General features: G+C 41.2%; 1 protein-coding gene across 3 annotated transcripts in view; it reads right to left on the reverse strand.

Moving 5' to 3' along the window:
* Positions 1-20,486, reverse strand: part of LOC132873312 (ankyrin repeat and LEM domain-containing protein 2-like) — an 89,723-nt gene that overhangs the window by 68,877 nt on the left and 360 nt on the right. Inside the window, exons 2-10 of one of the 3 annotated variants that reach the window (XM_060908710.1) lie at positions 18,900-19,274; positions 18,628-18,807; positions 9,915-10,102; positions 9,639-9,827; positions 9,440-9,562; positions 8,107-8,170; positions 7,836-8,017; positions 7,014-7,120; positions 5,774-5,946 (exon numbers count right to left, since the gene is read on the reverse strand). In XM_060908710.1, the coding sequence (XP_060764693.1) occupies positions 5,774-5,946; positions 7,014-7,120; positions 7,836-8,017; positions 8,107-8,170; positions 9,440-9,562; positions 9,639-9,827; positions 9,915-10,102; positions 18,628-18,807; positions 18,900-19,263 (1,570 nt within the window). In that variant the 5' untranslated portion in view covers positions 19,264-19,274. Of the gene's footprint in view, positions 1-5,773; positions 5,947-7,013; positions 7,121-7,835; positions 8,018-8,106; positions 8,171-9,439; positions 9,563-9,638; positions 9,828-9,914; positions 10,103-18,627; positions 18,808-18,899; positions 19,275-20,486 lie in introns of those variants that run through there. The other 2 variants (XM_060908711.1, XM_060908712.1) reach the window with 2 other exon arrangements.

Consider the following 20,486-nt stretch of genomic DNA (forward strand, 5'->3'; position numbering starts at 1 on the left):
ATGATTCAATGAACAGCTAAAACTCAAACTGTGCTTGATAATATATTTAGAATATGTACTAAAAATGTGTATCTAAGATATTTGGTATACTCTATAAGGTGCCATAATGTTTCATGAAAAGTGATCGAAATTTTGTCATAAAAATCATAAAATAGCAGTTTTTTCCATAACTTTGAGCTCCTGGTGCCACCATTAAACTTTTGAATTTTGTCAAAATATTTCACCCAGTCTGTTTTCTTACCAAAAGGAACATAAAAACAAAAATGCATCATGATCAGAGGAACTTTTCATTTTTAGGGGGCAACTGATGCACCCGAATGGCCGCAATATATATTTTCTTTTCATGTCATGAGCAGAACTCTGTAAAAAGGAAAAAAAGAAAACAAAAAAGGAAAATGGAGAAAAAGGAAAAAGAAAAAAAGTAATGTAAAAAGCAAAGCAAAGAAATAAAGAAAAAAAGGAAGAGAAAACTGTAGTGAATGAATTACTTGTACCATGTTTCTTTTCGCACTGACACTAGAGACTCCTTCCATATACGTTAAGCCTAGGTCACAACCGGACAGGGCTCTACAGTGCGCACATTTCACTCGCATTTGCGAGCGAATTTTTCGGCATGTGAACGACGAAAAAAAACACGTGCATTCGTGCGAGGGCTTCTTGCGGCCGACAATTTAGGAAAGCACTGAGCACAGACGCGACGAGTTTAACATTCTAAAATGTATCAAACATTAAACTGCAAAGTATGTAAATCCAGTGCTGGATAGCCTACCTAATATCATTTTTTACACTACAGACAAGAAAATTACATCAATGTGTTCATCAGAGCCTTGTAGTGCTCAATGTGAAAGAATTTTGTGAATATCTCCTTCTGGTTTCATGTAAATCCCCGTTGTTTGGAGGGAGCGCTCTAAGAAAATCCTGCACTTTCTGTGTGACACTCTGCGCTCAGCGCGCGGGTGGGGGAGGGGCTGCTCGCTCTCACACACACACACACAGGAGGGAGGGGCTGCTTGCTCTCACACACACACACACACGAGGGAGGGGCTGCTCGCGCTCTCACACACACACACACACACACACAGGAGGGAGGGGCTGCTCGCTCTCTCACACACACACACACACACACACACACACACACACACACACACACACAGGAGGGAGGGGCTGCTCGCTCTCTCTCACACACACACAGGAGGGAGGGGCTGCTCCCTCTCAGAGAGACACCGGCTTGTAGCATCAAGGCAAGTCACACATTCACACAGTACAGCTCAGCTCCAGAAACTGCTACGCGCACTGCATCACTCTCACAATTTCCCACAGGGGAATTGTCTCTAGTTAGTTATAGAAACTCAGTTCAGCTACAAAACTCAGGATATTGTACTGTATTTGGTATTGCATTGTATTGGGTATGGATGTAAAAGTGTAGAAATATAAATATAAAATATACAAAAGCTATAAAAACTAAAAAGTTGCTCTGTGAGGTTGCACTGTAATAAGTATTGCACTGTATCAGGTAAGTGTGAGAATATTGTCCTTTTAGGTCCTTGTTGGTGCATTGTTGCACCTGCCAGAAGTGGCATCAGTCAGTGCATGTAATTAGCCTTTTTCACATTACGTCACTTGCAGAAGAACCTCACATCCGTTTTCAGCCTTTTGAATGGAAGAAGAGGCGGCATGCTAATCTGCTGGCTAACAAGTAGCAACCATAGAAAGTCAGTAAACTTCCTTCCCAAAACAAGGCAGATAGGTGACTGGAATGGTCGCTAACAATACGTAATGATAAACAACAATGCACAATATTATTATCAATCTTATCTGTGAATGACACAGTTTTGTTAACATATGTTGCCGCCGTATACCTCTTCTTCCATTCAAAAGGCTGAAAACGGATACGAGTTCCCCTGCAAGTGACGTAAATGTGAAAAAGGCTAATTGTTCAAGGTGGTTATGGCCTGTGGGGAAAAAACTGTTTTTGAGTCTGTTGGTCCTTGCTTTGATGCACCTGTAACGCCTGCCTGAGGGCAGCAAGTCAAAGAACTCAGAGCCAGGGTGGGAGCTGTCCTTGATAATGTTGTTAGCTCTGCTGAGCTCTGCTCTCTGTTTAGCTACTGTTTGTTCATTCATTCAGTTGTTCGTTATTCATTTGTTTGTTCATTCATTCATTCTCAATTGAATTTTGCATTTTATGTGTTGTGTCTAAGGTTTGCGCTGCAATAAACCTTTAAAATGAAAACCTACTTGTGCTTGTGCCCCCATTTTTTACCCTGTGCTCCTAAAATTTTTAACTTAGGAACACGTGTGCTCCTGAAAAAAAAAAAAAAAAAAAAAGTGTAGAGCCCTGCAACCGGACGTACGATTTTTTGGCCGTGCGATTTTTGGTGTTTCCCAAATCGCTGCGGTTTTTTTGTTCATGGAGAAAGACGTGCATTGGCCGCAAGTTTGTCTTGCAACCTGAAAAAAACGTAAGCGCCCGTAGAGTTTGTTTGACATGATAAAGAACTTCTGCGGCCGGTCTGCGGCCAGTCTATGGCTCGAAAATCAGCACGTCACACGCGCGCCCTCCGTGCGTTTCTTGCACGTAGACCGGCCGTAGGAGCACGTACGGCCGGTTGTGACCGAGGCTTTAAATAAACATCTCCTCACAGAAATCTTTGCCACATCATTGATTACAAACTTTTAATCGTCAAACAACAACCCTTGTTTCCCATCTGTTAATTAAGAGCTTTAGATAATATGGAGCATCCGCCAGCCAATCCTGCATTAGTGTTACAGAAAATTAATCAATCAACACCTTCTGACCAATCAGATTTAAGACTAACAACACTGTGGGATAAAAAGCTTTGTGTTTTTGTATTATTAGATCATGAATTCATGCAGAATTAATCAGCAGAAAGAACATAGTGTTGAATAGATGTTGAAAAGCGTTAAATGTCCGAGTCTACCACGCTCCAGTATGTCAGTGCAGACAATGTAAAAATTCTTCTGCTTTCTACCAGGGGAAGGTGCTGGGGCAAGTCGTGGAGAGTTTTTTCCCCCCCCCATATTTCACATAATCTGCTGATTTTTTAAAGATGGAAAAGCGTCCTGAGCCTTTTCCTGTGTCTGATGACATCACAAAATGACCACATAGAGAAATACCTTATTTACAGTTACGCGACTATAAATTTATACTAATTCGTTTTCTTATTCCATGCAATTTAGTGCCATCACAGGTGACAATTTAGTGTCACTTCACAGTTAACAAGTCAAAAATGTTGAGAGTTATACTCTGTTACAGTGGTGCTTGAAAGTTTGTGAACCCTTTAGAATTTTCTATATTTCTGCATAAATATGACCTAAAACATCATCAGATTTTCACACAAGTCCTAAAAGTAGATAAAGAGAACCCAGTTAACAAATGAGACAAAAATATTATACTTAGTAATTTATTTATTGAGGAAAATGATCCAATATTACACATCTGTGAGTGGCAAAAGTATGTGAACCTCTAGGATTAGCAGTTAAAGGAATAATCCGGAGTGATATGCTTTCTAGGTCTATTATCACATTATTGGGAGTGCATACGTTGAGTTGCTACCACGATCACGTCAATTGGATGTGTTTTGAGACAGTTTGTTTTTTGCGATTTCAACCGGAAAGCGCCAACACGGCAGTGCGAGGGGCATGTCTTTTTGCCGATACAAAACGCTAGTTTTAAAACCATTGCAAAGCTCAAAACAACATGGCAGTTCTGTGGAAGTGAGTAGAGGGTTCCTACAAACAAAACGAAGCAACCACAATTGTGTATTTCCAGCGGGATGGGCTCCGCACTTGGCACTCGACTTTTACGGACTTTCCCCCGAAGATGGCATCTGGAGAAGAACAACTTCAGGTAAGGTACTGGCTTTGCATTTACTCTTCTACACACTCTGTCCGTGCACTTGCAGAGCTAGGGACACTTCGTTTTGTTTGTAGGAATGTTAATGTTCATGAGTCCACCATCAGGAGAACACTGAACAACAATGGTGTGCATGGCAGGGTTGCAAGGAGAGAGCCACTGCTCTCCAAAAAGACCATTGCTGCTCGTCTGCAGTTTGCTAAAGATCATGTGGACAAGCCAGAAGGCTAGTTTTTTTTTTTTCTTTTTTATCAGACATCTAATTTTTGGGTTTGTTTACCTGACATGTTTCGACGTACAACTTCCGTCTTCCTCAGAGTGTCACCGGATGTTAATTGGTGACGCATCTTTTATCAGCTGCTGTTTCTGAAGGCGTGGCCTTCCTGTCTGGTTTGACAGGTCGGTCACGCCTTCTACTGTCTGTTTGTCCCCTGCAAGATGGCACTCCAGGTGTGGGAGAGCATGTATGCTCCCTCATCCCGGTTGATGGTCCTCGGGCTTCGCTTACGGATCTCCATGGCCTCCCTGATCCAGCGCTGATGTTTGTTATCTTCTGTGCGGATGACTCTGGCATTCCCCCAGTCCATAATGTGATTTTCCCTTTTACAGTGATCTGTTATAGCTGACTTATAATTTTCCTGTTGTGCCTTTTCTTTTATTGTTCGGGTTTGTCTTGTAGCTGTCTCCTTTTCGCACTCTTTCTTATGTTCATGTTTTCTTGTGCTGAAACTCCTTCCTGTCTCCCCAATATAAGTTTTATTGCATAATTTACATGGAATCTCATATATGGTGTTGCATCTGTTGTCCGGATGTATTCTGTCTTTGGGATGAACCAGGATCTGACGGAGTGTTGTGTGTGGTTTGACAGGTGTGTTAACAATTAGATAATTAGATGTCTGATAAAAAAGAAAAAAAAAAAAAACTAACTATATTTAATATAAGACATAATGAACGTAATCGAAAGAAGCCAGAAGGCTATTGGAAAAATGATTCGTGGACAGATGAGACCAAAATAGAACATTTTGGTTTAAATTAGAAGCGTTATGTTTGGAGAAAGGAAAACACTGCATTCCAGCATAAGAACCTTATCCCATCTGTGAAACATGTTGGTGGTAGTATCATGGTTTGGGCCTGTTTTGCTGCATCTGGGCCAGGATGGCTTGCCATCATTGATGGAACAATGAATTCTGAATTATACCAGCGAATTCTAAAGGAAAATGTCAGGACATCTGTCCATGAACTGAATCTCAAGAGAAGGTGGGTCATGCAGCAAAACAACAACCCTAAGCACACAAGTCGTTCTACCAAAGAATGGTTAAAGAAGAATAAAGTAAATGTTTTGGAATGGCCAAGTCAAAGTCCTGACCTTAATCCAATGGAAATGTTGTGGAAGGACCTGAAGCGAGCAGTTCATGTGAGGAAACCCACCAACATCCCAGAGTTGAAGCTGTTCTGTACAGAGGAACGGGCTAAAATTCCTCCAAGTCGGTGTGCAGGACTGATCAACAGTTACCGCAAACGTTTAGTTGCAGTTATTGCTGCACAAGGGGGTCACACCAGATACTGAAAGCAAAGGTTCACTTACTTTTGCCACTCACAGATATGTAATATTGGATTGTTTTCCCCAATAAATAATTGACCAAGTATAATATTTTTGTCTCATTTGTTTAACTGGGTTCTCTTTATCTACTTTTAGGACTTGTGTGAAAATCTGATGATGTTTTAGCTCATATTTATGCAGAAATATAGAAAATTCTAAAGGGTTCACAAACTTTCAAGCACCACTGTAGGTCCTAAACAAGCCACTTGAAAACAGAATGTCGTTTCAAAAGGTACATGTCATCCATAAACGCTGTTTTAGATTTTGTTTTCAAAACCTCTGAAACTGTCTCTCACCAGTGAGTGATTCAGGACTTCTTAAGTCTGAAAACCTCTTCTCTGGATCATTCTTCTGTTTGTTCAAATAATCCTCCATCACGCTCAAGCCGTCCTCTGTGGAAAGGTCAGTGAAGCAATTCAAGAAGTCCCAGTATTCAGCCCAGGGGTACCCCATCTCATGCGCCAATTCCCTGTCAACAAAAATTACATTAATATGCATTTAGATTTTTTCCTTTGAGGGTTAAGATCTCACCAGAGGCTTAAAACTTTCAAAATTACCGTCATACATTTCCCAGAATGCTGTGTCAGATCAACAGACACCTGTTAACTTGTCACAGGAATAACGCAAATACAGCACCAGTCAATAAGATCAACTGTGAGCTACTGCTCACTTACGTATCGCCCTGCTCTCGCTTTTATCAGAACGCAAGCAATCGAAGGAATAGGACACTTATTATGAACGTTGACTTCAACAAATAATTAACCCTGAAACGACTAAGTAAAGAGCAGTGTCTCGCCAGGGATTTCAAATAGCATCCTGATAAACTGCCATTTTGAAATAGAAATTTGTTTCTTGAAATAGCGTCAAAATCCACCCTATAGGTTTCATAAATACATCTCATTATCTGTAGCCGCTTTATCCTGTTCTACAGGGTCGCAGGCAAGCTGGAGCCTATCCCAGCTGACTACGGGCGAAAGGCGGGGTACACCCTGGACAAGTCGCCAGGTCATCACAGGGCTGACACAGACACAGACAGCCATTCACACTCACATTCACACCTACGGTCAATTTAGAGTCACCAGTTAACCTAACCTGCATGTCTTTGGACTGTGGGGGAAACCGGAGCACCCGGAGGAAACCCACGCGGACAACATGCAAACTCCGCACAGAAAGGCCCTCGCCGGCCACGGGGCTCGAACCCAGACCTTCTTGCTGTGAGGCGACAGCGCTAACCACTACACCACCGTGCCGCCCTTCGTAAATACATTCAGTCGGTAAACAGGCAGTCGATGTGCGACAGACCTGAAAATGGTATACACAGTATAGAACCCCAAGCTGAAGTTTGGTACCAAGTAGTTATGATTTGTGGTTGCTGAAAAAAAGGGTGTTTCGGACAGACGGAGGTTTAAAAAAAACAGTATACCCCCCATTTAAAAAAAAAAAAAATTCCAAATACAAACATATGTACTGTGTTTCAGCATTGAGTTCTTCAAAATAAAGGTTGCTCTATAATAAATTTTAAAATTACACTCCTACCTTCCTACTCTCTCTGCTCCTCGATCAGGATCCGATTTTAAAATGTGATGAAAGTATCTTGCTCGATCACGAGACGGTGTTTTCCACAGCTTGTGAAACTCTTCTGCCTGCAAAAAGAAGCTTGGTTAAAGTGCCATTCCACCATTGGATGTATTCTTTGGCATAAAATACAATACATTTTGACAACATATATAAATGGTATCACTAGACAGAGAAATCTTTTAGCTTCAAAATGATATATCAAACATAATTTTTTGACAACGACAAGTATATTAATTTTGCGACCAAAGTCACCTACACTTTTAATTTCCGCGCGTGATGTCATCGGCAGGTTCCCCTTCTTGTGTACCACGTGACGTGGCACATATTATCAGCAATGGCGGATAGAACGCGATAAAAATAATACCAATAAATCTAGCTAATACCAATAAATCTAGCTAACTGAAAGATTAACTCAATTTTTCGCAATTTTTTTGGCCCCCATATACGAGGAGAAATGACTCTCTCACTTTGGGGGTTTCCCGGTCTAAAAATAGACCGACACGTGGTACACAAGAAGGGGAACCTGCCGATGACATCACGTTTCACTACCGCGCGGAAATTAAAAGGGTAGCTGACTTTGGTCGTAAAATGAATATACTTGTCGTTGTCAAAAAATTATGTTTGATATATCATTTTGAAGCTAAAAGATTTCTCTGTCTAGTCATGTTGTCATAAAATATATTGTTTTTTATGCCAAAGAATACATCCAATGGTGGAATGGCACTTTAAGTAACCACAAACAGAACAGGATCCTAAAATAAAAGTGAGGGCTGGAATTACCTTCGATAAGTTCAGAGGGCCTACAAACGCCCTAATGGTCATCAATGGATTTTTAGGATCTTCTATCAACCCAGGGCTTAGTGACACATCCCAATATTTAGAGGTGCCAGGGGCCCAGGCTGCACCAATCACTGGGTTGAGGGTGTTATCTGTGGCTCTCAGTAAAGGTACGAAAAAACGATCTGGGACAAAACATAATAATTAAAATCAGTGGGGTTTTTTTTCCCTCCTTCAGCATTTTGTAGTAAGCTTCCTCCACTCCCAAACTTACCCTCCAAATATCCTTGAATCCTTTCTTTAGTTTCTTTATTTTTGTTGTTCCTTTGACATATTATCTGTTAAAGTAGGAACAATATGGTGATAAACAACAGCAGCAGCAAACACACAAAGCTCAAATTTTGTCTCAACTATAATCTCTGTGCATATGACGGATGGAACAGTGGTCTTTTTGACTACATTCAGACTGCACCCTGAAACGACCCATATCCGATTTTTTTGCCCATATGCGACCTGTATCCAATTTGTTATTGACAATCTGAACGACACAGATCCGATTTTTTCACATGCGACCCAGGCCGCTTGGATATGTGGTCCTAATTCCGATGCATATCCGTTATTTTCACATGCGACTGCAGTCTGACCGGACAGGTCGCCTTCATGCGACCTACACGCCATCAACAAGAGACAAACGTCACTATTCTGCGTTGGCTAATCCCGCCTCTTTGGTGGAAAACAACAACATTTGTACAGTTTTCAGAATTTAAATAGACTTTTATAGAATTGATCAAGCTAATGGTGGATTTGGTAGGGACCTGGATGTTGATCTGTTAGCCTGATTAAATAAAACAGTTTCTGTAACTGATTTATAACTTAAACCATCCTGTATTACAAGATTATAAGATTGTTCTGGAAATTTCCAGTAATTTGACACCTTCGGTCTCATTAGTCTGCTGCCCACATTAATCAGATTATTGTAAGAGTTCCGCCGCCGCCACAAAAACCACATCGCCAGGTCTCGCCTCATCTCCATGCTTTACTTGCAAACTCGAAGAGTGCGCTTTTTTTTTGTTTACGTATTACGTAGATGTGCTTATTACATGTCAATTTGCGCATGCGGGACACTTTTGGGTCGTTTTCTGTTCATATTGGAGATCGCATACAAGTCTCATATAATTGGTAATGTGAACGGCCTAACAAAAAAATCGGATTTCACAACAAATCGGATATGGGTCGTTTCAGGTTGCAGTCTGAACGTAGTGTTTGTCATGCGGTTAAAACAGATATCAATGGGCCGTATTCAGAGAGGACGACTTAAGTCAAAAAAGTTATGTTCTTGTTTACGCGGGAAAAACCACGCATGTTCAAAGTCCGGTTACACACATGCTTGTTTTGAGATTTTCAAATTACGCAAACGACCCGTGTATAGTCCGCACCTCCGTAACTTTGGTATTTAATCCTCACTACGTGCGCATGACTCGACTCTAAATACAGCCCAATGTGAGCATCCTGACTTGAACTGCAAACCTTATGCTTGAAGCCAGAATGTAACCAGTGAGGTTTTATTAATACTGTATTTAAAACGGAAAGAAATATACTGTACGTACACTAAGTGGCATCTGTCCATACTTGTTCCTGGAGTTCTTATCAACGTCTGGATGTGAACAAAGAACGTTCACTACCTCTGGGCATCCAAACTTACAAGCGAAGTGCAGTGGCGTCTCATTGCTCTGTAGAAAGACCATCATAGCTTGTTACCTAAAGAGCTCAATCAGAAAGAAAACACCACGTCTGTATAGTACTAACCCCTTTATCGGGTGTGTTGAGGTACAGATCCACGATGTAGCCGATTCGTTGCCACAGCATGTCTTCCTGATCATCAGGATACATGCGACGCATGAACTCCGGACTCTGTAGGGTCTCCAATATGAGGCATGCCATCTCTGCTTGGTTCTCTTTTGCTGCTACATGAAGGACGTTGTATCTGCAGCCTTCCTGCATCACATATTACATCTTAAAGTCCATTAACGCTGTATTGTTTGGACAAAAAGTGGTGTGGGTTTTCAAAACGCTACCCTCTACCTGGACAATGGTTGGGGTGTCTCCAGGTCCTATAAGGTATCTTGGGTTATCCCGGACAAGCTCTTTAAAAGCCTCCGTGTCTCCTTTCTCCACAGCTCTTCTAAGTTTTGTTGTTAGATCTTGTATGCGTGGACTTCTGAACTCATTAGCCTTCTCCAGATGGGCCGTTTCCAGATTTGGTGATTTCTCTGTGAATTAAATGGATCTTTCACAGCTATGCCGAGTTTGTTATTGATGAACAAAAGCTAGACGGTATATGAAGCGCTCCACAAATGCTGACCAAAGCTACTTTGATTCATTACCGGGAAAAGTCAGAAGGTGATGTTACATTACATTGTAGGCATTTAGCAGACGCTCTTATCCAGAGTGATGTACTGTACAGTACAACGTACCCAGAGCAGCCTGGGGAGCAGTTAGGGGTTAGGTGCCTTGCTCAAGGGCATGTCAGCCATTCTTGCTGGTTCAAGGAATCAAACCAGTGACCTTTTGGTTCCAAAGCTGCTTCTCTAACCATTAGACCATGATGTATTCAAATTCATTTCCAACCCCAATTCCAAAAAAGTTGGGACGCTGTGTAAACTGTAAAAAAAAACAGAATGCCATCATTTACAAATCATGGAAACCCTGTATTTCATTGAAAATAGTACAAAGACATCAGATCAAATGTTAAAACTGAGAAATTGTATTGTTTTTTGAAAAATATACGCTCATTTTGAATTTGATGTCAGCAACACATTTCAGAAAAGTTGGGATGGGGCAACATAAGACTGAAAAAGTTGTGTAAAGCTTAAAAAAAATAATAATTTGGTAAATTGGCAACAGGTCAGTAACATGACTGGGTATTAAAAAAAAGAGCATCCCAGAGAGGCGGAGTCTATCAGAAGTAAAGATGGGGAGGGGTTCACCGCTCTGTGAAAGAATGCGCGGGCAAACAATGCAAGAATTTAAGAATAACATTCCTCAATATAAAATTGCAAAGAATTTGGGGATCACATCATCTGTGGTCCATAATATCATTAAAAGATTCAGAGAATCCGGAGAAATCTCTGTATGCAAGAGACAAGGCTGAAAACTGACATTGGATGCCTGTGATCTTCAGGCCCTCAGGAGACACTGCATTAAAAGCAGACACGTGTCTGGAGTGGAAATCACTGTATGGGCTCAGGAGCACTTCAGAAAACCATCGTCTGTGAAAACAGTTCATTACTGCATCCACAAATGCAAGTTAAAACCAGATATAAACAATATCCAGAAACACCACCACCTTCTCTGGGCCCGAGCTCTTTTATGATGGACTGCGGCGAAGTGGAAAACTGTCCCAAGATCTGACAAATCAAAAGTAAATATTCTTTTTGGAAAATCATGGACACCACATCCTCCAGGCTAAAGAGGAGAGGGACCATCTAGCTTGTTATCAGTGCACAGTTCAAAAGCCAGCGTCTGTGATGGTATGAAGGTGCATTAGTGCACATGACATGAGTAGCTTGTACATCTGGAAAGGCATCATTAACGCTAAATGATATACACACGTTTCAGAGCAATATACTGCCATCCAGTAGGGCTGCACGATTATGGAAAAAATGATAATCACGATTATCTTGATCAAAATTGTAATCACGATTATTAATCACGATTATTCTTGATGTTAGGGAAATCACTTAAATTTTATTTCACTATATTCAAACAAACAATATGAACAGCTTTCAGTGCAGAATGAAATTTAAAAAAGAGAAATTCTGATTTCCAAATGACAAATAAATGAACTTTATCCAAGAAATTACCAAAGGATGAAGGAACTGAAAACTCGATTGCAACAATTACATAGCATTATACTGAGGCCTACAAGTTTTTAGCTAGAAAGACCAGCCTATCAACATGCTCTGGCTTTAAACATGAGCGAAGGCAGGTCACAACATTGCCTCCAGTGCTAAATACGCTCAATCTGTTACCTACTCTCATGCTATCACCCCTTGAAGAAGATACCGCCAGTGTTGCCAGACACTGCTGACGTTTTCCAGCCCAAAATATGTTCAAATCCGCCAAAATGCACTTAAAACCGCCCAAACTGGCAACACTGGATACCGCTGCACTGAAGCTCTGCGCACTTGGCTTGCTTGCTTATTTAGGCGGAGTAATGAAACCTTACATGCGTCGGTTCGCCCCCTAATGGTTTAGCGGAGTACTGGTCAAAAAGTGCTTGATCAGATATGCAGCAGAGCTCGCATTTTAAATGGAAATAAATCGCGATTTTCATTTAATTTAATCGTGGCAGCCAAAATCGCGATTTTCGATTAAATTCGATTAATTGTGCAGCCCTACCATCCAGACAAAATATTTTCCAAGCAAGGCCTCCCTTCTTTCAGCAAGACAATGCCAAACTGCTTTCTGCACATATTAAAACTGCATGGCTCTGTACTAAAAAAGTCCGGGTGCTAAACTGGCCTGCCTGCAGTCCAGACCTGTCTCACATTGAAAACATCTGGCGCGTTATGAAGCACAAAATATGACAAAAGTGATCCCAAACTGTTGAGCAACTGAAATTGTCTATCAGATGAGAACGGGACAACATTTGTCTTTCAAAACTACAGCAATTGGTCTCCTCAGTTCCCAAACGTTTACAGAGTGTTGTTAAAAGTAGGGGTGAGGCAACACAGTGGTAAACACGCCCCTGTCCCAACTTTTTTGAAACGTGTTGCTGACATCAAATTCAAAACGAGCACGTTTTTCAAAAAACAAACTTTTTCAGTTTCAACATCTGACATGTTGTCTTTGTACAATTTTCAATGAAATATCAGGTTTCAGTGATTTGCAAATCATTGCATTCTGCTTTTACTGATGGTTTACCCAGCATCCCAACTTTTTTGGAATTGGGGTTGTATTTATTTATTTATTAAATCTGTATGCTGTTTGTAATCTTTTGAAATCTACTATTTTGTAAAACGTAAACAAAAAGTTTGTACGCAGCAACAAAATTGTTTAAGAACATGTATTCAGTAAGCATTATGTAAATGATACCACACTAACCATCCATTTTAATTATGTATTAAAGGATATCATTTTAGGCACTGACAGCCAAGTGACATTAATTTTAGCTATGGCCCCGTTTTATGGCTCTTGCCTAATAACTTAAGCAACAAAAGCTAAAATCAGGTCATAATGAAGATTAATGAGCATACTGTACTTCCCTGGCAAATACATAAAGTTCTTACTATGCTTTACTAAGCGGTGTGTTACATTATGCAAATTAGAAAATCCTGACTACTGCCAATTTTATTTATAATTGGGGTTGGAAAAAGAAGCATTCAAGTGAAGTAGCCTACACACAGCCAAATGAAATATATATATATATATATACACACAGTGGCATGTAAAAGTTTGGGCACCCTTGCTGAAAATGTCTGTTACTGTGAATAGTTAAGTGAGCAGAAGATGAACTGATCACTAAAAGGCATAAAGGTAAAGACGAGACATTTCTTTTCAGCATTTTCTGCAAGATTTGTGTATTATTTTTGTTTTGTACAATTGGATAGTGGAAAAAAGAAAAGGAACACCATGCGAAAGTTTGGGCACCCTAATGCATTTGAGTTCTCAGGTAACTTTTATACCAAGGTTCCAGACCTTAATTAGCTTATTGAGCTGTGGCTTGTTCAAATTCTTCGTTAGGAAAGGTCAGATGATGCAGATTTCAAAGCTGTATAAATTCTCTGACTCCTCAAACTTGTCCCTAAAATCAACAGCCATGGGCTCCTCTAAGCAACTCCCTCGCATTCTGAATAATACAACCCCGATTCCAAAAAAGTTGGGACAAAGTACAAATTGTAAATAAAAACGGAATGCAATAATTTACAAATCTCAAAAACTGATATTGTATTCACAATAGAACATAGACAACATATCAAATGTCGAAAGTGAGACATTTTGAAATTTCATGCCAAATATTGGCTCATTTGAAATTTCATGACAGCAACACATCTCAAAAAAGTTGGGACAGGGGCAATAAGAGGCTGGAAAAGTTAAAGGTACAAAAAAGGAACAGCTGGAGGACCAAATTGCAACTCATTAGGTCAATTGGCAATAGGTCATTAACATGACTGGGTATAAAAAGAGCATCTTGGAGTGGCAGCAGCTCTCAGAAGTAAAGATGGGAAGAGGATCACCAATCCCCCTAATTCTGCGCCGACAAATAGTGGAGCAATATCAGAAAGGAGTTCGACAGTGTAAAATTGCAAAGAGTTTGAACATATCATCATCTACAGTGCATAATATCATCAAAAGATTCAGAGAATCTGGAAGAATCTCTGTGCGCAAGGGTCAAGGCCGGAAAACCATACTGGGTGCCCGTGATCTTCGGGCCCTTAGACGGCACTGCATCACATACAGGCATGCTTCTGTATTGGAAATCACAAAATGGGCTCAGGAATATTTCCAGAGAACATTATCTGTGAACACAATTCACCGTGCCATCCGCCGTTGCCAGCTAAAACTCGATAGTTCAAAGAAGAAGCCGTATCTAAACACGATCCAGAAGCGCAGACGTCTTCTCTGGGCCAAGGCTCATTTAAAATGGACTGTGGCAAAGTGGAAAACTGTTCTGTGGTCAGACGAATCAAAATTTGAAGTTCTTTATGGAAATCAGGGACGCCGTGTCATTCGGACTAAAGAGGAGAAGGACGACCCAAGTTGTTATCAGCGCTCAGTTCAGAAGCCTGCATCTCTGATGGTATGGGGTTGCATTAGTGCGTGTGGCATGGGCAGCTTACACATCTGGAAAGACACCATCAATGCTGAAAGGTATATCCAGGTTCTAGAGCAATATATGCTCCCATCCAGACGACGTCTCTTTCAGGAAAGACCTTGCATTTTCCAACATGACAATGCCAAACCACATACTGCATCAATTACAGCATCATGGCTGCGTAGAAGAAGGGTCCGGGTACTGAACTGGCCAGCCTGCAATCCAGATCTTTCACCCAAAGAAAACATTTGGCGCATCATAAAACGGAAGATACGACAAAAAAGACCTAAGACAGTTGAGCAACTAGAATCCTACATTAGACAAGAATGGGTTAACATTCCTATCCCTAAACTTGAGCAACTTGTCTCCTCAGTCCCCAGACGTTTACAGACTGTTGTAAAGAGAAAAGGGGATGTCTCACAGTGGTAAACATGGCCTTGTCCCAACTTTTTTGAGATGTGTTGTCTCATTATCTCATCTCATTATCTCTAGCCGCTTTATTCTGTCCTACAGGGTCGCAGGCAAGCTGGAGCCTATCCCAGCTGACTACGGGCAAAAGGCGGGGTACACCCTGGACAAGTCGCCAGGTCATCACAGGGCTGACACATAGACACAGACAACCATTCACACTCACATTCACACCTACGGTCAATTTAGAGTCACCAGTTAACCTAACCTGCATGTCTTTGGACTGTGGGGGAAACCGGAGCACCCGGAGGAAACCCACGGGGACACGGGGAGAACATGCAAACTCCGCACAGAAAGGCCCTCGCCGGCCACGGGGCTCGAACCCGGACCTTCTTGCTGTGAGGCGACAGCGCTAACCACTACACCACCGTGCCGCCCGAGATGTGTTGTTGTCATGAAATTTAAAAATCACCTAATTTTTCTCTTTAAATGATACATTTTCTCAGTTTAAACATTTGATATGTCATCTATGTTCTATTCTGAATAAAATATGGAATTTTGAAACTTCCACATCATTGCATTCCGTTTTTATTTACAATTTGTACTTTGTCCCAACTTTTTTGGAATCGGGGTTGTAAAATAATTGATGCTCACAAAGCAGGAGAAGGCTACAAGAACGCAGCAAAGTGTTTTCAGGTAGCCGTTTCCTCAGATTGTAATGTTATTAAGAAATGGCAGTTAACAGAAAGAGTGGAGATCAAGGTGAGGTCTGGAAGATGAAGAAAACTTTCTGAAAGAACTGCTCGTTGGATTGCTAGAAAGGCAAATAAAAACCCCTGTTTAACTGCAAAAGACCTTCAGAAAGATTGAGCAGACCCTGGAGTGGTGGTGCACTGTTCTACTATGCAGCGACACCTGAACAAATATGACCTTCATGGGAGAGTCATCAGAAGAAAACCGTTCCTGCATCCTAGCCACAAACTTCAGCATCTGAAGTTTGCAAATGAACATCTAAATAAGCCTGATGCATTTTGGAAACAAGTCCTGTGGACTGATGAAATCAAAATAGAACTTTTTGGCCACAATGTCCAAAGGTACGTTTGGAGAAAAAAGGGTGCCAAATGCCAGGAAAAGAACACCTCTCCAACTCTGAAGCATGGGTGTGGATCGATCATGCTTTGGGGTTGTGTTGCAGCCAGTGGCACAGGGCACATTTCATTGGTCGAGGGAAGCATGGATTCAAATAAATACCAGCAAATTCTGGAAGCAAACATCACACCATCTGTAAAAAAAGTTGAAGTTAAAAACAGGACAGGTCCTACAATAAGACGATGATCCAAAATGCACCTCAAAATCTACAATGGAATACCTCAAGAGGCCCAAGCTGAAGGTTTTGCCCGGGCCCTCACAGTCCCCTGACCTAAACATCATTGAAAATCTGTGGATAGATCTGAAAACAGCAGCACATGCAAGACAGCCCAAGAAACTTGTAAAACTGGAAGCCTTTTGCAAGGACAAAAGCGTGAAAATCCCCCAGGTAAGAACTGAAAGATTATTAGCTGGCTACAAAAAAAAAAAAAAAAAGTGTTTACAAGCTGTGATACTTGCCAAAGGGGGTGTTACTAAGTACTGACCATGCAGGGTGCCCAAACATTAGCTTCAGGCCCTTTTCATTTTTTAGTATTTTACGCCTGTAAATGATGGAAATAAAAATGTAATCTTATGGAAAATATTAAAGAAATGTGTCATCTTTACCCTTATGGTGATCAGTTCATCTTCTGCTCACTTAACTATTCACAGTAACAGACATTTTCAGCAAGGGTGCCCAAACTTTTGCATGCCATTGCGTGTATATTTTATATTATATATAAATAATTTTTTTTAATAGATGTGCCTTTTTTTTTTCACCAATTACTTTCTTATCATACAACCAGGATATACTTAGTTGATAATAGCGCAAATTAATAATGCCATGGATTTAAGAATATGCTTCTAATAAAAATATTAAACACATTTGTTAAAAATAAGTAAATGCTAATAGGGTCCTATTAACAACACAATTGGATCATCGTGACTAACACTACGTTCAGACTGCAACCTGAAACGACCCATATCCGATTTGTTGTGAAATCCGATTTTTTTGTTAGGCCGTTCACATTACCAATTATATGAGACTTGCATGCGATCTCCAATATGAACGGAAAACGACCCAAAAGTGTCCCGCATGCGCAAATTGACACGTAAAAAGCACATCTACGTAATATGTAAACAAAAAAAAAAGCGCACTCTTCAAGTTTAATGATTTCTTTTTTTGTTTGTTTGTTTAATTATCTGGTTAGTGTTAAAGTGTGAGGTCTCGTGTGTGTTTTTGTTTCTGAACTGAAATAAAAACGTGTAGCCTGGTAACGAGGGTTGACTCCTAAATGTCTCTCAAATTTCTATATAAGTGCACTGCATGTTACTAGGAAGTAATGGATTTTTAAACTCTATATAGTGCACTCGAGCTTCAGTAGGCAGTCATTTGGGATACGGCCGCTGGATTACCAAACTCTTAATTCAGGCTTAATAATTTGCACATATTTATTTCGTCATATTAATAAACTTTTTCTACATTTTTATAAATATTTACTTAGATTGTTTATAGCCAGATGAATTCTGCAACTTCTCTCAGCGCTGGCTCAAGGTGCAGAAACACCAGTGCAGTTTGCTATGGAGATGAGGCGAGACCTGGCGATGTGGTTTTTGTGGCGGCGGCGGAACTCACACAATAATCTGATTAACAGCAGAGTAATGAGACCGAAGGTGTCAAATTACTGGAAATTTCCAGAACAATCTTATAATCTTGTAATACAGGATGGTTTAACATCCAGGTCCCTACCAAATCCACCATTAGCTTGATCAATTCTATAAAAGTCTATTTAAATTCTGAAAACTGTACAAATGTTGTTGTTTTCCACCAAAGAGGCGGGATTAGCCAACGCAGAATAGTGACGTTTGTCTCTTGTTGATGACGTGTAGGTCGCATGAATGCGACCTGTCCGGTCAGACTGCAGTCGCATGTGAAAATATCAGATATGCATCGGATTTAGGACCACATATCCAAGCGGCCTGGGTCGCATGTGAAAAAATCGGATCTGTGTCGTTCAGATTGTCAATAACAAATCGGATACAGGTCGCATATGGGCAAAAAAATCGGATATGGGTCGTTTCAGGGTGCAGTCTGAATGTAGTCTAATTCTACTTGTATTATTATTCTTCACAAAAGTAGGCCATAATAATAAATGTGAAATATTTATAGCCAAGTGATCTATCCTGGCTGATTCATCCTGTTTGTGCCTTGCACTTAATACTTATGGTTATTTCAGCAAAGTAAGCTTTTAAAAAGGAATAAAACACAATAGGACATGCTGTTATAGGAAAGTAATCAATGATACAGTGGTGTCATGCAGTCAGCCATGAAGCAGACCTTTAATTAACCCCAAAGTTAATTATTTTCCAGTAACAGCATGTCCTTTAGTGTTTTATTCTGTCTTTTAATGGCAAATAATCATACGAGGTGAATAAACCCACCTGGAGATGTAACCTGGAGTTTGTCCGTTGAATTTTTGCTGGGTGTCCCGCCACCATCAGACAAGCCCTTCGCGAAGTTCTCAGCATCCATTCTGTTATGGAAAGCTTTAAACCGTGCACCTTTGATCTTCATCACTGCTTTTAGTGCTTTCTGCCTGTCATCGTAAACATGGAGGAAACCTGTTAGGAAAAACAATATAATTCTGCTTGAAAACCAAATAAAGAATCATTAGTAATAATCTCAGGCTCAATCATGTCTCTTACATACATACCATCATCGAGCAATGGATCATCTAGAGGTGGCAAAACCCCATAAAATAAAGGGGGAGATTCAGGAGACGTCTGCTGAGTAGCATCTTCAGAAAGATGCGTTGATGGACTCGCGTCCGACCTCAGCACATCCGAAGGAGCTGGTGGAGACTGAGCGTCGTCTGAAGAGCTACCAGTTTCTCCACCTTCCACCTCTGACCTACTGCACTCTCCCGGCTGATCCTCCACAAGGGCTCGGGCAAGTCTCTTCTCAAAGATGCCCCTTGTGGTAGCAGTTATAGGTCCACATTTCAGTCCTGCCTTTGTGAGCTCATTCCGCAGCTCATCTGGGGTCAGGCTTTGCAGCCTGTTCAGGACTGCCTCCATTATACTGAACCCTAAGGAATATTAAAGGGATATCTTAATACAACATGATATTAACGGATAATAAATAGTATCAAGGCGGCACGGTGGTGTAGTGGTTAGCGCTGTCGCCTCACAGCAAGAAGGTCCGGGTTCGAGCTCCGTGACCGGCGAGGGCCTTTCTGTGCGGAGTTTGCATGTTCTCCCCGTGTCCGCGTGGGTTTCCTCCGGGTGCTCCGGTTTCCCCCACAGTCCAAAGACATGCAGGTTAGGTTAACTGGTGACTCTAAATTGACCGTGAATGTGAGTGTGAATGGTTGTCTGTGTCTATGTGTCAGCCCTGTGATGACCTGGCAACTTGTCCAGGGTGTACCCCGCCTTTCGCCCGTAGTCAGCTGGGATAGGCTCCAGCTTGCCTGCGACCCTGTAGAACAGGATAAAGCGGCTAGAGATAATGAGATGAGAAATAGTATCAAACAATAAGCATGAGTTCATGAGCCTAGAAATATCTCATCTCATCTCATTATCTCTGGTCGCTTTATCCTGTTCTGCAAGGTCGCAGGCAAGCTGTAGCCTATCCCAGCTGACTACGGGCGAAAGGCGGGGTACACCCTGGACAAGTCGCCAGGTCATCACAGGGCTGACACATAGACACAGACAACCATTCGCACTCACATTCACACCTACGGTCAATTTAGAGTCACCAGTTAACCTAACCTGCATGTCTTTGGACTGTGGGGGAAACCGGAGCACCCGGAGGAAACCCACGCGGACACGGGGAGAACATGCAAACTCCGCACAGAAAGGCCCTCGCCGGCCATGGGGCTAGAACCCCGTGACAGCACTAACCACTACACCACCGTGCCGCCCAGCCTAGAGATATATATTTTTTTAAATTAGAGTCGAAATCCTCTGGTTCATACTGCCCTCATGTCTGAAAATAACAATCTGTGTATTTTTTTTCCATTTGATTTGATTTATTCAATAAGTAATGAAAACATAAATATGAAAGACATTAAGAACCAGTAGAACACATGAAAGTGAAGTGAAAACACTTATTTCCAATGTGGTCCGAGATAATATTACGAAATATCGCGATATGAAATAGAAATAGGAGGAACGCGTTTTACCATTTGGACTGAAATATCGCGATATTGGGAGGGACGCGTTTTACCGTTTGGACTGAAATATCGCGATATTTCAGTCCAAACGGTAAAACGCGTCCGTCCCATTTCTACACTTTCTAA

The sequence above is a fragment of the Neoarius graeffei genome, chromosome 25, assembly GCF_027579695.1.
Source record: "Neoarius graeffei isolate fNeoGra1 chromosome 25, fNeoGra1.pri, whole genome shotgun sequence".
Classification (NCBI taxonomy): Eukaryota; Metazoa; Chordata; class Actinopteri; order Siluriformes; family Ariidae; genus Neoarius; species Neoarius graeffei.